The sequence below is a fragment of the Thunnus maccoyii genome, chromosome 3, assembly GCF_910596095.1.
Source record: "Thunnus maccoyii chromosome 3, fThuMac1.1, whole genome shotgun sequence".
NCBI classification, from domain to species: domain Eukaryota; kingdom Metazoa; phylum Chordata; class Actinopteri; order Scombriformes; family Scombridae; genus Thunnus; species Thunnus maccoyii.
The window spans coordinates 15,528,781-15,549,342 of NC_056535.1; the positions used below are offsets into that span (position 1 = coordinate 15,528,781).

A 20,562-nucleotide genomic window follows, 5' to 3' on the forward strand; every position below is an offset into this window, starting at 1 on the left:
TATTCAAATGTTCAATGTTCTTGTGGGAATTTCTTGTCCTGAATTAAACCTAAATTAAACCAATCGAATATTGTTAACAAGCTCAATATATGATGTGGGTAATCTTGCTGACATTGGTGGGGCTGACCTTGGCCTAACGGGTGACCTTTGGAAGTGTAACATATTTGTAAACAAACTGGTTTATTGAGGACAAAGTTTGATTTCAAGTCCCTGGGATCCTGACAGTGGTCATAAGTCATTCATGCCAGTGATTGATTTTTTTTTTTTTTTTTTTTTTTGGCAAAAGTATTATGAGCATTTCAAAAGTCAAAAGCTTTCACAAATAATGTAGCATTTGTCAAATTTGTTGTTTGCATTATTTCTTGCAACTGCAAGACTATAAATTGCTGGAGAGAATGATCATTTATTCATAAAATGATTTTGGTGAATAGTTTAGGAGACATTTGTTCAAGTGTATAGACCAGCTGCCATGTTTGCAAACTGGGAGCAAATACAAATGACAGCCCAGCTGGGGCGCATGTAGGAAGGGTTCATGGTGATGTTTGAGAGAAGCACAGAACTGGCAATCATGTATAGTAGAACCTATCTGAAATACTGGGAAATCTCTCATGGTCTCATGGGATGTTTTTGCCTAGATAGTGCTCTGTGTCCTCATGCTGTGCAGTTTCACACTAATTCACTCTTTAATTCATGTGACTCCATCAGCTATCACATGACTGCCACTTGACCTGAAAGACTCATATGTAACCTCATCGACCCTCATGTGACATTAACAAATGAATGTACCGAAAAAAGTTTAAATGCCTGGGAAGTTCCTGCCAGTCAGGATGTGTGGTGCCTTCAAGATTAAAATAGCAAATACAATTAACTTTGACTCGGTGCTACAGTGCTATACTAATTATTTGGAGACACCAAAGTCAACACAATAACACACAAAGTAACACATGGTATGGAGCTGTTACATCAGCAATGAGCCATGAAGAGGGTAAAGATACATCGTCAGACCCATAAACGTCCCACAGAGAAGAAGATATATAAACTGCTGTAGTTAAGTGAAAAACAGAACATCAGTATCAGTCCCTTACGCATCAGCCCAGACATATAAAATGATTTTGCCAATAATAAACACAAGGGGACAATGATGCGCTCCATCCTGTCCTTCATGTGACTGTGTTCGAGGTCCTTATATTCAACGTGTCTTCTTCTTAACTACTCTACAATGACCTATAAACCTTATTGAATTGCATAAGCCATTCAAAAATGTTAATCAGTTTTCTTCTGCCTGGCTCAGAATAAGTTCACATTCCATCTAAACAAAAACACTTTTGCTTTGACTGACTGTCTTCACACTGTGAACCAAAACATGTAAACAAGGTTTCAATAGATATCAAGTTCTGCAGACAAGCCAAGAATATTTATGACCAAACAGCAGATGATACCCCATGTTTGTACTGTGGCCACAAGGCTATCAAATGCTAATTTATAGTCAAAGTAAATATTTTAAAACAAGGAAATCCTCCTCTTGTATTGTTTGTTATTATCATCATTAAATACAGTATATGAACATTATGAGCATATTATAATTCATCTTAGATGCATTTAAAATGCAGTTTGTGAAGGTTTAATGGAACACAAAATGGACCTCCAGGATGGCAGCAGCAATTGTTTGGACAATAATGACTACTTCAGTACCTCAGTAGTAAACTGGTGTTTAAAGTGCTGCCACATTACTGCTAAATGCATGTATTCTGTATAATTTGAGAGAATATTTTTCACAGAGTAGTACAGCGAGAGAGAAGAGAGCTTTTAAAACCTGGCAATAAGTTACCTCACAGAATTATTCTACAATGTATAATTAAAATAAATGTATATTATCATGCCTGATGTTACTTTTCCTGTCATACAGTTAAGATTTTTACAGTTCATTGTAAATCTACAGGCAGACTGTCAGTTGTTAGAATCTCCCATGAGCCATAGCTTGATGCTTTTGACGTTTCATAAACTAAAATATGTAGGCCCAAGTGGTCCTGATTACTCAGTTATACCAGTCTTATAAAGCACTATAGTTTTAATGATGTTCTCTTATGCTGCAGTGTGATATAAATATGCTGCGATGTAGTAGGTATGTTTTCTGTTATCAAAAATGTACCTACTAATGATTAATAAACCTCACTTTTAACAGCCTCCTAGCCTTCTCATGCCAAATAAAAGATTTGTTTAAAGCTCTCCTTTCTGTTTCCTCAGATTTTGGGAGTGACAGTGATGAGGACAGTGACATGGAGCGGACTTGTGACTCTCTACTGATGTGTATCGTCACTGTACTGAGTCACGGCTTGAGGAGTGGAGGGGGTGTTGGGGATGTGCTCCGCAAGCCGTCCAAAGAGGTATGTTTAACCCTGATTAGGCCCTGAATGTGTGTGTGTGTGTGTGTGTGTGTGTGTGTGTGTGTGTGTGTGTGTGTGTGTGTGCATGCGGGTTGAGATGGTGTAACTCCCGCAGCTGCAGCACGGGCCATGTGAGCTGGCTATGGGCCCATCTTCTTAACTTGTTTTTTTATTTCAAAAGCATAGAGGTTTCGCAATGTTTCCTTACAGCTGTACCGCCTCCGCCTTGTGTGAGAATTAAATGTCAAAATAGATTTCCATTGAATTCAGGCTCAGCCACTAATGATGTCAAAAGAGGATGTGAATGTGTGCTTCAAGAATTCACAACACAGTGCAAGTGGGGCCAAAAAGTCTTTTTGATTGGTAAAGTAAAGTGGCACCATACCATATGCTCACATGGCTGACACAGTAGATCAGTATGTTGCTGCTTTAAAACAAGCTTGTCCTAAGTAAGTGCAAGCGTGTGACTGCATGAGGGCCATTCTTTTCAAGAGCGATTGAAACTAGACAATGTATCGGACATTAAAATCCACTTCGAAAAATAAACATTTCTTACCCAAGTTTCACACTTGAAGGATCTTTTTGTTTTTAACCGTGTCTTCTAAAGAGGGGCTGCATCAGGTTGACCGGCTTTCTGCCGTCTCTGTTACTGTAGCATCTGGCAGGTTACGCCTTTGGTCTAGTGTTTCCATTAATGTCCATGATGACCAAGGTTAACCTCATTTTAAATTCATAACATCCTTCCCAGCACATGTTTATGTAAAGGCCTGTCCTTTGGGTCATACATTTAAATGGGACAGTCTTCCTCATCAGTCAGCCTCGATACAAAATCATCTTAACACTCTAACCTCACATTAAAGTGAATAATTACTGTGATCTGTTCATTTTCTGGTCACTGACTCTAATTCCGTGTGCGTATTCCTTTCACAGGAGCCACTGTTTGCAGCCAGAGTGATATACGATCTGCTGTTCTTCTTCATGGTCATCATCATTGTCCTCAACCTCATCTTTGGTGTGATCATTGACACCTTTGCTGATCTGAGGAGTGAAAAACAGAAGAAAGAAGAAGTCCTGAAGACCACTTGCTTCATCTGCGGTGAGACGACTTAGCTGATCTGTTTAGGAATAGTTGTTAGAATAGTTCCCAAATTTGTTTCACCCCTCAGTTGCCATATGAAGTACTCTGCGATAGGTTCACTGCTTTGTGTAACTCGTAGCTTTTTATCTTTTATGTGGCACATTGTTTGCCAACAATTTAGTGGCTTGTACTGGAATATTTTCCTATGGATATTGTCATGAGAATCAAACCTCTAACTTTCCAGTGGCAGGATTACTTCTCTAATCTGTGCTGCTCTGTGTCTCAGACTTAACATTATCAGTGTTCTTCTACAATCCACCTCATGTTACTTGGTCAATTCCCAAATTCCCCTCTCAGAATGTTTGGTTTCTTGGTGTGTTTATGGTTTCTGGTAAGTCTGTTAAGGTGTAGCTTGTTGCAGTTGCCCTCCTCTCTTCCTCCCCCCATTTTCACTCCACTGTCGTTCCAAAGAAGGCTGAGTCATGAGGGCTTCCTGCCACTGCTCCGCTCGCCTCCATAATTCATGTCTGTCTCACACGCACAGACATTTTCTCCCACTCACTCACACACACATACACTTGATTTTCATACCATATGTTTTTTGCAACTTCACTGCCTTTGTCTCTCTGTGTAACTTCATCTGCATTTCCTCATATGTCCATTATAGGTGCTTAAATAAGTACATGCTATCATGTGTATGTGTGTGTGTGTGACTGTACATTATATGTATGTGCATCCACATCTTTATGCGTGTGAGCCCAACAGTACATGTTATACGTGAGCATGTGTGTACGTACGTATGTTTGGTCAGGCAGTCAGGGCAGGTAAGCATATGGAACGAGAACAGTATTATGTCACCAAGCCAGCCATCAGCTCTGACTCACTCATGTTAAATAAGGCCAGGCCACAGGGGGAGCTGCCGTCTCTATGGTTTCCAGAAGGACCACAAGGGAACAGGAGATGCAGAGATTAGGAGCCGATCTCCACAGGCTTAAGTGGCTCTAGCTCGGTTTTTATAAGCCATCGATCTTCCTCTCAATCTTGTATTAGTTTTTAGATATTTGGGTCTGTAGCCAATGATTGATTTACGTCACAAATCTTTACCTGTAGCTGAAATGATGTTCCTTTTGTTCAAGGAATCAGGCTCAACCTCACCCTCCGTCTACTATAGAAAAATTAAAAGAGGAACTTGTCAACAGCCAACTGAGCATTGTTGATTTTCTCTCAAGCATACTGTTTGGTTGTTGTTTTCATTACAAAGAGTACATTTAATGGATGACTGAATATCCCACCTCATCTCATATTAAAGATGAAAATTGCTATGTTGGGGCACTTTCATATTGATTGCGTCTTATAGCATAGGTTTGAATATTGTGTCAACCCATGCTTGTTTAAATCGAGCGCCCCCCACCCCCACCCCCACCCCCATGTTCTATTCCTGGCACTGCCCTTTTCTCCATTTACGTCAGTAACATTATTGAACTATGTACTATACAGCCAGAGGACTCAGATTTGCTTACAGGTACACAGTCTGCTTGAGTGTTTTCAGTACATTTAGGTAAAGTGTAAAATAAAGTGTTCATTCTGTTGAGCCAAGATTAAAATTTGCAATGTCATGTTGTAGGATTTAATTGACCCAACTGACAGGACAACAGAATACCAACAGAATATTAGAATAGAATTAAATTGACTGAAGTCTGTTTTACAGGAGTGATTGAGGTTGAGAACCAACAGCTTCCCTAGAAAATCATCTTTAATTAATAATATTGTATTATTCCTCAATTCAATTAAATTCAAAGAGCTTTATTCATCCCTAGTTGGGCAATTAAAGTATATGCAGCAGTGCACACAAACACACATATTTCAATAAAAGACATAAGATTAAAAAAGCTTTTATGTCAAGTTTTCTGTGTGCATATTTGAGTTACTTATAATGTGTGAAGCAAACTCTTGTCTTTTGCTTTTGAACTATGGCAGAGAGGCTACATTTATACATTTTTCTGTCAAATGCCCCTAAAAAATCCCCAAAGCAAATACATATCTGGTGTTATCTTGTCATTATTGTCTGCAGTGCACTGCAAAACAAAAAAAATCTGCTGTTTCATCTTTTTCATGGACACAACACTCATCTGACAACCTGTCATAGATGATGCATCATTTTCTGGAGATTTAACCTGTATTTAATGCAGATGCATTTGTTTTTGTATGAACCTTGCTTTATGCTAGTTTTGAGACACCTGTATTCTGCTATTTGTCACCAATATGTCTTATCTGTTTGTCTTTTTTTTACTCCAACTTTGTCATATATACGTTGTTGTTCTTAAGGAACCATTTCACTGTCATAATTATAGATGTTATGTACAATCTTGAATGTTACTTGTATATTCACTCAAGTTATTTTTTCCTATTCAGATCACAGGATATAATTTTGTTTTAAAAGTTCCCCATACCAACTCTGCAATGGGGAATGCTGGCTCCTTCTACTATGCACCTTATCGCTAAAATACACTACAAAACAAACTGAAGTTAGAGACGCTCATTCCTCTCTGTTGTTTGTCTTGCAAAAGAGCTCTTTACCTCAATGAAACTTCCTGAATATATAAAGCTTGACTAACTATTATTTCGTCACAGTTTCATCCCCACTTTTTTCATTTGTTCATTTTTACAAAGGCATGTTCCCTTCCGCAATGTCATGTTTCAGCTTTTCAAAAACCCTCAATGCAAAAGCGTATTGTGAAAAAGAAACTGGTAGAACAGCGTCTTTTTTTTTTTTTTTTCTTAAACATACTGTAACTTCGTACCATAAATGTCATGTTCATTATTGCCCTTCTACAGGCTTGGAGCGTGACAAGTTTGACAACAAGACAGTGACTTTTGAGGAGCACATCAAAGAGGAGCACAACATGTGGCATTACTTATTCTTTATTGTCCTGGTAAAAGTTAAAGACTCCACCGAGTACACGGGCCCTGAGAGCTACGTGGCTGAGATGATCAAGGTAAACAAAAAGAACAGACACACCCTTAAAGCACATTTCCTCAGATGCACATGATAGTACAATGATACAGGGCTACTTTTGTTTCATGAAAGTATTGTAAATGTAAATCAGTCCATGCTGTCTTGGAGTTAGTGGTGATCTAATGCTGCATGCAGGGAATATATAAGGGAAGAGACTAGTTTTTGTGCTCCACTGAGTTCTTCACTGCTCAATGACTTACGATACATATTTGATCCTTGTATGTTGATTATTTCAAAGTCATTCTGTGGATTTAATGTGCCTTCAATCCTGAATGAAAAAGCAGTAAGATGGGCGTTTCCTTCTGTGTCACGTTTTTGATACACTAGCTATGATCAAGCGTAGTTCATCAGGTTATGCTACTGAGTCAGACTTGTAAACATGTGCTGGCCCGTCTCACTCACACACACACACACACACACATACACTTTGTACACTTTAGTACAATAATCTGTTCCTCTTTTCTAATCTCAACTGACAGACCTGCCAGTCATGCACATTTAATGACACAAACAGCCAGGGGCAGACAAACAGGAAGTCAGTGAAACGAGACTGTACATGAGCTGTGGTCTGATCCTAAAACTGATCAAAGTATGATAAGGAAATGTTGGTCACTGGGATTTCCATTACTGTAGTGTGTGTGCTCAAGTCTGAGGTCATCCACTCTCCATTGTTACTCCTCAAGCCGCTACACCATTTAAGCCTGTTCCTCCAAAACATAGATTGTAGATCAGTGCCATTTGAAGTTAACATTTAAGCACTTGATCGCCAAGCAGAAGCACCTTCTTGTTAAAATTACCAATACTTTTTGATATAACACCCAATAAAACACTTGGTTGACCACAGGAGCACAACCTGGACTGGTTTCCACGGATGCGTGCCATGTCACTGGTTAGCAGCGATGCAGAGGGTGAGCAGAACGAAATCAGGAACCTGCAGGAGAAGCTGGAGTCAACCATGAGGCTGGTGGCCAACCTGTCTGGACAGCTGACTGAGCTCAAGGAGCAGGTATATCATGTGACATTAAATCACACACTCCCTCCTGTTGTAGTACGTTAGCCTTGATATATTCTCTTTTGCCTCCATTTTAACAGAGAAAGCTTTTCTGAGATTGTTTCTTTTATGTTTAGCCATTGGGAAGTTATTGACAACCTGCAAAGCAGTAATTACTCAAGACCATCACATTTTAATTAACACATGATGATTTATTGGGGACTGGTTGCTAACAGTTATACAATCCCCATGATGAAACTGACTCTGATGACGTAGCCTAGTGTCCATTGTTGCCCCCTAGATTAGTATATATTCATTTTTCTATTTTGAGTGGGTGTGTTCATGCACAAGTTAAAATGTATGCACTGCCACATTTTGCATTCATAGCTGTTATCTGAAAAGGTTAAAGTCTCCCTCCACCCACCGCTTCTGTTTGAGTTTCACTGTGCAGAGTTTGACAGGAAAAGGCCATTTTCACACTCAGCTGCTGAAGGGGGAATGTTCCTCTTTGCTCACCAAAAATCTGAGTTTAAGACATGTACCTAAAAATGTGATACGTGACATCACAAGTAGTTTGGAGGCAGTCCTGGTCTAGTATTCAACTAACACAAGTGTGATGTGGAAACTTGAAGCCAACAGAGCACATACACTGAGAATGTACTTGTGTCTTGTGTCCAGCAGTTAAAATATTTAATGAGTGAAGGGTAGAGTAGATGTAATTTTAAGGATTTTAATGAGATAATTTAACTTTTTTTCTGGAAAAAACATGTTAGACATCGATTGTTATTCAATGTATTTTATATACATCTTGTGTATAAGCCATGGCTGGAGGGGATCTTAGGCTATATAAGGGACACACCATTGTCTTTGAGTCTCAAAGAAATAATTTAACATTTTGGGAAATACATTTATCCACTTTCTTGCCAAGAGTTAGATGAGAAGATCAATACCACTCTCATATCTGTACTCTTAATATGAAGCTACCACCAATTAGCTTATCTTAGCTTAGCTTAGCTTAGCTTAGCTTTGCTTAGACTGTGAGATTGGAAACCCAACACTAACAAAATTAACCTACCACTAACTCTCTAAATAACACATTATATCTTGTTTGTTTACTGTAATCCATACAAAGACCAAAGTGTTAAAAAAGTCAAGTTATGGTTTTACAGGGGTTATGTGCCAGACTGTTTCTTGGCCAGGCACAGTAACTTTCTGGAGTCAAGAAGTAATCCGTCACATAACCACCACATAAAACCACAGCATGGAATTTTTACACTTCAGTTTTTATGTGTTTCAAATCCTGCATGGTTTATATCCATTTTGCTAGCTTGCAGTCTTTTTCTTCATTACCTTTGTTAGCACCTTTTTACGTTACCACAGTGAATTAGCAAGAAACCAGCAGCAGGAATCATGTTAGCCACATGTTCTGAAGCATACATGTACATCCTTGTGTACATGTACAATACAAATAAAACAGGGACCCACTCATAAAAACTTGCTCCATAGCGCTAGTGCTAGCTAGATTAGTGGTCAAAAACTCTACAGGGTACCTTTAAGCTACAGTTAGGTTTTAAGAATTGAAGTCAGAATACAAATGTGATAGCTGATTGAATGTCATCTTTAAACTGTTCTTTCTGTTTCCCATGCAGATGACAGAACAGAGGAAGCAAAAGCAACGAATTGGTCTTCTTGGTCATCCCCCTCACATGAACATCAATCCCCAGCAGCCCGCCTGAGGGCCCTTGGGGCCAGTTTCACTAGTGCCTGAACACTCCTGAAAGTGTACCACGTGTTAAAGAGGAGAATGCCAAAATGTGTCTGTCTCCAGTATGTATTTAGGTTGATGAATGACTGTATACTTTACCAGACACTCCTACAATAAGTGTTTCTACAACATATGTGCTACTGAGTGCCTGTGTGAAGGGAAAGTTATCTGAGTATGTTACTCATGGTCTGTAGTGTGGATGTGTCTGTGTGGGTGGAGTGTGCACCAAGTGCCTCGGGACCTTGAAGCCAGTCCTGTGGGTTTAGGAGACGAAAACACTGACTTCAGCTTTACTACCCTTAATGCCTTCTGCATTGTACCACTTTGGCAGCATGCCAAAGTTCAGCCATTGTTTCTAAGGGAGTATTCCTCTCATGTGGCCTTGTATTGAGGTTTTTAATCCTCAGTGTTGCACCAGCAAACTCAGGTCACATGTGGATTTGAAGGTTTGTTTAAATGTTTCAACAAAATTATTTAATATTTTGCTTTTGTCTGACAGCAATAGGAATACTTTATGATATGCAATGTCTAAATATGAATGAACTATTTTTGGGAACTGGTATTTGTTTTATATTTGAAATTATACTATCATATATTTAAAATATGGAGACAAACAATTCCTGTAAACAGTCCTCAAGAGATATCACCATACTTTTACAAAGTTTCTAAATGCTGTTATAAAACCTATACAGTGTTGACTTTTATCTTGTGGGCAAGCATTTCTTATCACTTTCATATGTCTTTGTAATCTCAGATGAAAGCTCTAGTTGTTCCAGGACACTCAAATGAGCTTTTTGAGGGTACAGAAATACATAAAGTAAGCTTGCTGTCAGGAAAAACTCTATGGACCTATTACAATCATTTCTTTAAATATTATTTTGAATAATGAAACCTACTGGGGAGAGGGAGCACATCATGTGATTGCTTCACCCTGAAGCGAGTCCCATGTTGTGCTTAATAGTAGGAGTGATTTTGATTTCATTGAAAGAACTGAACCCAAAAGGATTTTTGAAGCAATGTTAAATTTGATTTATTATCTTCTTTGAAAAGTCTGCACTGAATTATTTAATCTTCCTTTAATTCATTTAGTCCTCAAGCACTGATATTTTCTGTAGCACACAAACGATTGTTACTTTTTGTTTGGTCACTTTGTAAAAGATCCACAAGAGAATGACTGTTTGAGTGTATGTGAAAAAAAAAGAACTAATAGATGTCATTTGGAGTGCTGCTTGACCGAACTGACCTTTTATAATAATGGATGGTTTGTGTCTGAATTGTACATTCCATTCTTGGAGTCTATTTAAATAAACAAGCGTGTAAAACAAGCTGCTGGTGATTGTTAAACAGTGTGTTTACCTGCAAAAAACTCAAGAATCAGAACAAATGTGAGCGTAAAGGTGACAAATATGTCATTTCCCCAAGTCATTGCCATGCGGTTTGGATACATAAGCACATGATCTGTGCAACTTGTTATTGACAACTTGAGAGGCACCATTCCTTTAAAGTGCTGCAGACAGATGAATGAAGAGCCTCATACAAGAGTTCAATTGGAAAATTGTCGGCAGATGAACTGTGAAATCTTATCTGTAGTTCTCTACAAATGAGGAAGTGTCCTTATCTTTCAACCATTTCACATGAGGAAATATGGTAGCGTGTTGAGTACATACAAGGGTTGCACAGTTTTAATTGGACCTTTGTGGACTTTAGCAAAGTGCAGGACCATTTATAGCATTTAAAATTTGTATAAGTGCCATTTATTTGGATGTTCTGACATTACATCATACGTATAATCCATACAAACATGCACAGAAAAAGTTTTTGAAACAGTTTATTGTAACACTTTTGACATTACTATTTAAATATATTGTCCTTTGTCAGAAGATTTGTTTGTTACATAAGTAACATTATTTTCAAGCATGTCTTTAATTATAAAACATTATAATTGACATCATACAAACATTATACAAGACTCAAACATTTTTTTTGTCTAACAGAATAAACACTTTTTTTGGCTTTATGCTGAAAACAATAAAAGGCCAAGAGGTATTTTCCCAAATATTTTCCAAGAATGTTACAACTGAACTGAAATAAAGTAACTATTGTCAGGATTTAAAAAAAATCTAATTCAATCTAATCTAATCTCAATCTAATTGTGTCACATTTACCCAGATTGTGTTCAAGGGGGCCTTCCATCGTTATAGTGGTTATTTGATTATAGCTCAATCACTGTGACCTGTGTTCTGGTCATTCTGTAATTGCTGAGTCCCATCTCTATTCACTACACTCTAGGAATTTTCCAAGAGGCCTTTAGCAGAAGGAACTGATGTGAGGATGTGAGCCTTTGAGAAGCATTCAACAAGACTTACTTCAACATTAATTTAATCAATGTTATTTTACAATTTGTTTCATGGAAGCCAGATTTTTCAGATGGCAGTGACTGCTTTTTACTTCCTTTTATAAGATAGATGAATAGTTAAAATTAATGACCTCATATAATCATTTTTCTTTAGTGAATTTTCACGAAGTTGTTTAGGTTCATTAAATGTACATAAAAACAATACTATGGATTTTTGATTAAAAATGCTTAGTCATGAGGCTGTTAAGCTCTACTTTTCAAAGTATCCTCAACATGTGTGAGGGATGTTGTTCCCTCATCGCACATTTTGTGTAGCCTCGTGAATCTTATCTCGCTTACATTGTGTTTTTCCTATCTTGAAAAGAAGTCTTTGAAATCAATAATTTGTCCCAAAAAAAGACCTTCGGCATGAGTCCATATGATTCAGTCACTACAGGGATTTTGTTGAGTGTAATCCTCAGGCAAAGTTCCTTAGAAACATGTGGTCAGATAATGAAAAAAATGTCTGGAGGGAGAATGAAATGTTGCAACTTTTCTCAAATCACATTATAAATTAAACTTTGCTTACAGCTTCACAAACTGTCTTTATCAATAAGAAGGAAATTAATCCACACTGACTTTAACTAGCAGAGGAACAATTTGCAGATTTTAATTAGACTAATAAAAAACTTTGAGGTCTTGCACCTTGATGGTTGTGACCCAAAAATGAAGCCACACATCTTGTTTACATGTGACACCAATAAACTGTTCTGTGCATTAGGCCAATTATCCTGTATCATCCCTAATGACCGGTGATTAGACTGTAATAGTCTTGTGGAGTCTGGTAATGACATTACGTATTGAATTTGTCAGGAAGAAACCTTATTGTACTTTTATATCACTATATCCTGTTGTAGAGATAAACAGTGAGTCTGTGGTACTCAATAGTGGGTTTAAAAGACATTTATGCTGCTAATTTAGCTTTATCATTGATGTAGGGATATTATTTAAGGGCAAATATTAGAGGAAACATGATTTTAATGTGAATTTCAACAAATCTGTCTCTACTTACCTTTTAATTTGGCTGAAATCAGCATTAAAGGAGGATGAATTGATATGATCTGTGCCTCTAGCCTGCAGCAGACAGGTGCAGCCTGCCCGTGCTGGATGTGCTGGACGTGCCCTGCCCAGCAGGCTCCCGGGGCCATGAGGAGATCAACGTGACAGTCTACACCGCCTCATGACAACAAACACGGACTTCATCCATGCACAGGTGCACGTGGTACTCCCGCCGTGACCCCACTGTTTATACAGTAGCCCACCTGCCCTCTGCAGATCAATATAATCAGACCACTTAATGTTTATATTTTTGTATTGCATCTATAATTATTCTTATTATTTTTGACGTGTTTTACAGTAATAATATCAAACCAGACTGAAATAATGAGGCTAAAGAAGTTGCCGTTTGTTCCTGCATTATTAAATACCTGAATATATACAGAGCAGTTAACAGACAATGTCTGTTTCGTGCTGAGCTCAGTGTTTCTGAAAGGCACCATAAAAACACTGCTCTCTGTTTGAAGATAATTTATTGCGCTTGATGGGATTGTTTGCCTTAAAACAGTCCTATTATGGCTGCTATAATCTTTTAACTGTGTTATTATACATTTTTTTTATTGGCGGTGGGTACTACCATGCCCACTCGCCGCTCGTGCCCTGTGCCCGTTGAACTCTTGCACTGGTTCTCTGCCAGCACGTTCCCCTCCGTGGCTCGCGCAGCCTTGTTTCCATACACTTCAGCATGGTGGTACACGGGATCCGAAACGCGCCGCCCTCCGCTCTGACGTCCGCGGCCGTCCGCCCACTGAGACTTCTTATCTGTAGCAAGTGGGCCGTCCTTCCACCGAGGATACAGCGCCGTTTAACACGTGAGCCTCATGTGATAGAGGTAGGTCAGGCTGAGCGGAGAGTCAGTTTATTTAACTCGTCGCTCTGTCCTCCCCCACCTTCCCAACGCGCCATCAAGAGGGTTACCTTCCTTCTGCGGCGGGACCACAGCGTGGAGATCCTAGGGACTAACTCGAAAACCATTTTCGCATCCAAAATAACCTCTACTTTATTAAGATTAGTGGTAAAGAATGAGAAATTAGAAAACATTTTGACATTTTTTTGAAGCGTTTTTAGTGCAACTTTTTTTTTAAAATCACGCGTTGGAAAAGACTTTGACTGCGTAATTGGAGTAAAGAGAATGGAGCGAATTCCAAGCGCGCAACCACCTCCTCTGTCCAAACACCAAGCTGATCTGTCAGACGTGCAGGGGTAAGTCACACTTTTAAAAAAATGTCTTTACTTGCCTTGTTCATGTCTTAGACTTGTTTATATAATTTATTCAGTAGCTTGTCTCACACTTCACCAAACCATTACCTCATACATGACTGCTGTGTTCTCTTTGTTTCTGTAGGATGGATTTCCCGATGTATGTTTATAAACCCAGGCGAGGAATGAAGAGAGGAGAGGAGAGCAAGGTCTGTTATTATTTTGTTTATTGCCAACTTGTCCTACTTATGGAGCTTTTGTTAAAGCGTGTGAACAACAAGGGGGGAATTATGCTGGCAGTAGTCCTGTAGTCCCATAAATGGTTGACCTAATTTCTGCTATGACATAACTCCTGGAGTCCTCCCTATCGGCGTAACAGCCTCTGATCATAAAGAACTAGCTGTGTGCTCTCAGATCAGCTGAATTCACCTAACAATGGTGTTTATTCTTGCAGGAAACCTACAAGCTTCCTCACAGACTTATTGAAAAGAAAAGGCGTGACCGGATAAACGAGTGCATCGCTCAATTGAAAGATTTATTGCCAGAGCACCTGAAACTCACGGTAAGTTCATGCTGTAGCTGGGAAATATAATGTGATTCACTATATGTAGTGGCAGGCACCATCAAGTGGCTGCTCAGTGGTATTGCATCTTCTGTTCTTAGTGCGTCAGCAGTCAGTGAGTGACAGCTCATAGTTGACTTAAAGAGGATGTGTCTTCTGTCACGTATTAACATTTATAATTTATATCTTTCCATATAATATTAAACATTTCTTAAGAACATGTTTACTGCCCCTTGCAACTGTTGCATTGCTGATGATGATGATGTGTGACAGCCGTGTACATGGGTAGTAAAGCTTAGTTCGTATGTGTTATGTAAGAGGTGAGGATGTGCTGACAGTATGTGTCTCCTACAGACTCTTGGCCATCTGGAGAAGGCTGTGGTTTTAGAGCTTACGCTCAAGCATGTGAAAGCCCTCTCCTCTCTTCTGGAGCAACAACAGCAGAAGATCCTCGCTCTGCAGAACGGCATGCAAATTGGTGAGCTGCAGATCACTCACTGTACACACAGACAGACAAGGGCGTAACTTTGGTTTGAAAAGTGGGGAGGACACAATAAACCCCCCCCCCCCCCCCAAAAAAAAAAATTGCAATTTGAATTCCATTTCCTGCATTTCTATGTACATTTAGGGACTACGGTAACCAATACAAAATCCAGGAAATAATTAAGTTGGTCATCATGCTAAATTCTGCCAGAATAGCACTAAATATGCATAAGAAAAAGCTGTCATACTTTCTGTATTGTTTAACCCATAACCTATAATCCACCAACTCACATTTCCTTTCTTTCTTAACATTAAATTTAACTGCTGCTGTTGGCGTTTCATTTTTATGAGCTGCCGCTTGCTCATTCAGTGAGTAATTTTTCAAGTGTGCAACACGTCCGTGTCCACAGACACCAAAATGCACTATAGAACCATGTAGGCAGGCTGTCTGAGTCTGCTACTCATACATGGCAATTTTTTGGGGTATATCAGGGCCTTACAATCAGCAGCTCAATTCACATTCACAGCCAGAATCTGATGGCTGGCCAAATGATTTTTGCTGTTAAAAAAAATAATAATAAAAAGATTTTGAAAGAAAGGGGGTACAAAATTTTGAAAAGAATGGGAAACATGTACCTCCCTGTCCCCAGTGGAAATAACACCCCAGCACACAGATGTACATGTGAATCAAGATGGTTTTGTCAGACAGAATGCAAATTACTATGATGACTACACAGTGACCAGATTATGCTGAACTACAGACAAATAAGTGACTATAAATATAGCCATAGCTGCTGAAAAAGGAAATCTCACATGTAGTAAAGTTATAGGTTTTCTGACTTTGGTTTCTTCTTGTGTTTACAGAGCAGCCTCCCGTCAGTCAGGAGAAGTCAGAGGAGATGTTCCGCTCTGGCTTCCACATGTGTGCCAAGGAGATCCTTCAATATCTAACCAGTCATGAGACTGAAGGAGATTTCACACCGTCCCACGTGATCAGTCACCTTCACAAGTTAGCTGCAGAGGTGCTGCAAAGTCCGGTCCGACCCCGCACTCCTCTCAGCCCTCGACCTGAGGAAATTCCTGCCTACCACCAGCACCAACCTCACAAGGAGATCCCCACCAGCTTACCCCCTAAACCCAGTGAGGGCTATGGGAGGAACTGTGTGCCTGTCATCCAGCGGGCGTACGCTCCACAGAGTGGGGAGCAGAGTGGCAGTGATACGGATACAGACAGCGGCTATGGAGGAGAGTTGGAGAAGAATGAGTCAGGGGTGTCACAGGGACGTCCAGATTACTACAGTCAGGAGAGCCAGCTGAAGCGAGCGCTGGGTGAGAGGCAGGGCTCCGGCATCAAGCAGGAGGACGATGAGCCGCGCCACAAACGACCCCGGGCGGAATCATCTGAGGATGAGCTGCTCTCAGGTGGAGAGTCATCCACTTCGTCATCCTCTAGTGGTTACGGTAGTTACATGAGTGTATCCCCCAACCATCCACCTCCTCCACATCCCCTCTGCATGCCTTTCTACCTCATTCCACCCTCTGCTGCCGCCTACCTGCCAATGCTGGAGAAATGCTGGTATCCAGGAGCTGTGCCCATGCTGTACCCTGGCATGGGAGGTGCAGCACCCGCCATGTCCAGCGAAAGACCGCCACCACCTCAGCTCGTGTTGTCTCCCAGAGGAGGCTCTCCAGCCCCAGCCATATCTCAAACCCCCATGGACTCCCCTGCCCTCCTTCAGGCACTAAAGCAGGTACCACCCCTCAACCTGGAAACCAAAGACTGAGAGATGAGAGAACAGGGTTGACGAGATGGTCCTTTGCTAGCATCCAGCAGCAGAGACCATAGTAGGAGGGAGAACATGACTGAGTCGTTCCATTATCCATCCTCATTTTTCTCCTCTGTTCCTCAGCCCGGAGGTCAAACAGTAAACAAGTGGACTTGTAGAGATGATAAGGGGGTCGGGGTGGGGTGGGATGGGAGGGTTGGCAGCATCCATCCACATTGGAGGAATGCAAAGTTTGAATGTTTAATGCTCAGTGGTAATACTCAGTGCAAATATATCATATAAACTGGACCTGCCCTGCACACACACACACACACACACACACACACACACACACACACACATACACTTGGTTGAATGTAAAGAAAGAAATGTTTCAGATGCTGCTGTTAAAGTATAAACGCCGATGACACTGATGCATCTCACTTGTAGCTGTTGCGATAGTGACACGCCATATTTGTACTCTAGAAAATCATTGCACCAGATGTTAGCAGTAATACGTCACCCAAAGTTTGTCGCCTGTGTCCTGTAGGTCACCATTATCATCACTTAAAATGCCCTTTGAACCAGATCACTATGATGACTGGCACCATAACATCCAAGGGTTTCCTCAAGTGTGTACAGACAAGAGTATGGGTACACCCATGGGTGGATGAAGGAACGGCCCACCACATGACCACGCTGAATGAGAAGTCTTGTTATTCAATGACAAACACAGACAGTTGAGATGGATTTTCTGTAATTATTGTTCATAGACTTCTTGTACATTTCTATTTTTGATACCCGTTCTTGCACTCTGTCCGCAGAGATAGGAGGGCAGAGTGTGGACAATTGTACGTTTGTGTACTCAGAAACTGTGTACATACTGTAGCACTGTGCTGGACCTGGTCTGCATACTCAACATCTGTTTCTGCTCAAGTCAAACCTGGTGTTTGTTCTTGCTGTTGCCTTTTACTTGTGAAAAGCTAATAAATCTCAGATGTTTATTCTCTGTACTACATATGAATACTGGAGTCAAAGGAGTGAGGAGAAGAGAAGTGAATGTAAACGTTTTACCAGAAGACTAGTTTTCTATAGAAAGAGGTACTTGAGATTTTATATTTTGGGACCTACATGAAAGATGTTTGATGTACATATTTTGTCTATAAATGTTGATATACATTATATAAGTGTATTAATAAAGTATTTTTTTCCCGTGGAAAATGGCTTTGACTATATGTGTGTGAGAAAGAAGGAGAGTGTGTGTGAACACATCTAGTAATGAAATACAATCTGTTCAGATTTTGTTCTTTTATGGCACCGCAACATTCATATGACAGGGAACACTTATATAATGGCAGATCTGTAGCCCAGATCTCCTGCTGGTTGACCGTCTGTGCCCGCTAATACAACAACAAGTAAACACACATGATTGTAAACGGTTTCGGTTAATCTCCTGAGGCAATAATCAGGATCCATCTGCATCATGTCAACAGCCTGACAGGATGACATCTCCTCATGTCTTATTGACTGTATGATTGTATCATATGACTGTATGCATTATGAAATGCCAGTTTCACATCCTACCATTCATACTGGAGAAGTCCCTTAAAACATGTAGAAGCATAAATCACAACTACGTACTGCATTCTGTGAGCATTTTACAGCTGTGTGATAGTACTTACAGTCACATGTTATCTCATACTGCAGATATCAACATGTTTGCATGTCTACACAGGCCCAGCCCAGTGTCAATGTTCAACTACAGAAACCACATATTATTATTGTTTCCACTATCATTTTTGTCTGAGCTGTAGGAGTGTTATTTCATTCTACACGAAAGGTTTTGTATAAACTGAAGTGCAAGGCCATGAACGGCAACCTAAACGTCATTAGTTCCCGCTAAACTGATTCTCTTGAAGTTCAGTTGAATTCAGTTGTTCAAGTGGGAGTTGCATTTTTGTTGCTGCCATGAGACATCATTTGCAAACTAATTTTAGAGGTGCAGCCTACCCATTTGACATTTTGCAATAGTTAAACTATGATTTTGATATTTATTTCAGCAGTTGGGGTGTCCTGGAGGCGTAGTGGTTAAGACACATAATATATAACCATAATATCTCTGTTTGACCTTTGTTGCTTGTCATACCCGTCTCTCCCTCCCCCAGTGTTTCCTCTCTGTTTCTATTTCTATGAATCTATCCAATAAAGGCAAAAATATCACCAAAAACTGTGCATTACATTTATATGGTGAAATATGTGGCAATTATTAGGCTAAAAGACCTAATGAACCAGGTATTGCTCAAAATGAAGCAACAAATGGAGAAGGGCTGCCTATTCTTTCAGCAAGACTTTAATCATTGGGCTTTTGTTGCCACCTGCTGGTGGGCTAAAATACCTCCATCCTGTTGCCAGTTTTCCCAAAAAGATGGAACCAGTGATCATTTCACTACATTATTTTCTGCCCACTCACCTTAGAATACCCACCACATTAGAGACATGTTTGAATGAGCTGTTTTTGCTTATTTGTTTTAATATAAATGAACTTCAACACAACAGTGATTGTAGTTATATTCATAAGATAATAATCATAAAACATATCTACATATATTTAGAATAAGACATTATTCAAATTTAGCATTAAAATATATTGTATGTGTCTCACTTTACTCTGAACGTGAGGTAAAAGTACCCATATTTAACCATATATTGTATATTTAAAGCCCCTATGTGTGGGATTTGAAAATGTCTCATTTCACCAAGATTGTGTCATTTTTCTACAATCTTTCTACAAAATCTTTTGTCACCACAATCATTTAAACAATGATATAATCTCATAAAAATTCTACACGCAGGGGCTTTAATGTTTTGCGAATAAGGGTAATATGTTGTCCAGGCTTTCAATCTGCTGAAATATAAATTAATAACGACATCATTGCTGACAAAACCTCCTAAACTCTGTTGCCCTGCATAGACTTTCCTCTCTTTGCCCTTAACATGCTCACACTAGTGTTTGTGTCCTGTTCCTGTGCAGTCTCCTTTACATTTGGTCACAGTTTGCCTATAAGAGTGGAGGAATAACTGATGCCTGTGGACGCTGGAATGAGAGAAAAAGGTTGGATTACGACAGGCAACAGTTCCTGCCACAATGTTTGGTCGCAAGCTAAAGACCTCCAGGGTAGGGAGCTGACCCTGGAGGGAAGGAAAGAGCCGGGTAGAAGTCCTGTGCTGAGGCTCAGAAGCTGCCAGGGGGAGGAAGGATCTAGAGATATGTGATCGACGGCCTGGTTTGATTTGGGTTTTACAATCTGAAAAGCTGTGAGGGGGGCTGAGGGAAAAGGAAAGGCTCCGTGGGACCAGAGTTGCCCCATTGAGACTCAGACCCAAACGTCGTGCTTTCCTCCATGGTTCAGTGTGTATGATCAGAGGCTGTTCAGACACCAGACTGCGGCAGGATCTGCGAACACAGGAGGTATTCTGAACCTCTGTTCTCCCCTCTTGCTCCCTCTTTGGAGAATCTGATGTCAGCTGCCTCTTTTTCTCTCCCACAGCTCGGTTCTCCTTGCCTGAACGGCGAAAAGCAGAGACTGCACAGGACTTCTGACCTGATGGCTTATGTGTGTTTTCAACCTCCTCTGAAGACAAGTGTTCTGATGGGAAGTGGACAGCGAGAGGTGTGTTAGAAATAACTGTTTGTCTTTGTAGTGGAGGTCTGGATCGCCTTATGGGTGCTCCTTCCACCAACAGGTTCACTCCCACATACTGTGGAACTTCAACTGCAGCCTGGGAGGGTGATAAAATGAAACACAAATGGTGTATAATCTATTCCTCAGCAGAATCATCCTTGAAATAAATACCTATTGCCTCTA

At 40.1% G+C, this 20,562-nt stretch overlaps 3 protein-coding genes across 9 annotated transcripts in view; 2 read left to right on the plus strand and 1 right to left on the minus strand.

Moving 5' to 3' along the window:
- Positions 1–10,553, plus strand: part of LOC121890376 (inositol 1,4,5-trisphosphate receptor type 1) — a 76,378-nt gene extending 65,825 nt beyond the window's left edge. For all 5 annotated transcript variants that reach the window (XM_042402580.1, XM_042402587.1, XM_042402571.1 and 2 more), the window contains 5 exons: positions 2,245–2,384; positions 3,315–3,480; positions 6,298–6,458; positions 7,323–7,484; positions 9,119–10,553. In XM_042402580.1, the coding sequence (XP_042258514.1) occupies positions 2,245–2,384; positions 3,315–3,480; positions 6,298–6,458; positions 7,323–7,484; positions 9,119–9,205 (716 nt within the window). In that variant the 3' untranslated portion in view covers positions 9,206–10,553. The remainder of the gene's footprint in view (positions 1–2,244; positions 2,385–3,314; positions 3,481–6,297; positions 6,459–7,322; positions 7,485–9,118) is intronic.
- A 2,916-nt stretch (positions 10,554–13,469) lies between these two features.
- On the plus strand, positions 13,470–17,720 carry LOC121890628 (class E basic helix-loop-helix protein 40-like). Its single transcript, XM_042403094.1, has 5 exons — positions 13,470–13,888; positions 14,031–14,094; positions 14,340–14,447; positions 14,802–14,925; positions 15,795–17,720. Exons 1-5 carry the CDS (start codon positions 13,818–13,820, stop codon positions 16,712–16,714), a joined length of 1,287 nt encoding a protein of 428 aa, XP_042259028.1. The 5' UTR covers positions 13,470–13,817; the 3' UTR covers positions 16,715–17,720.
- ttll3 (tubulin tyrosine ligase-like family, member 3) overlaps positions 17,670–20,562 on the minus strand; it is a 32,379-nt gene continuing 29,486 nt past the window's right edge. For all 3 annotated transcript variants that reach the window (XM_042403073.1, XM_042403063.1, XM_042403081.1), the window contains one exon: positions 17,670–20,476. In XM_042403073.1, coding sequence (XP_042259007.1) covers positions 19,700–20,476 — 777 coding nt within the window. In that variant the 3' untranslated portion in view covers positions 17,670–19,699. The remainder of the gene's footprint in view (positions 20,477–20,562) is intronic.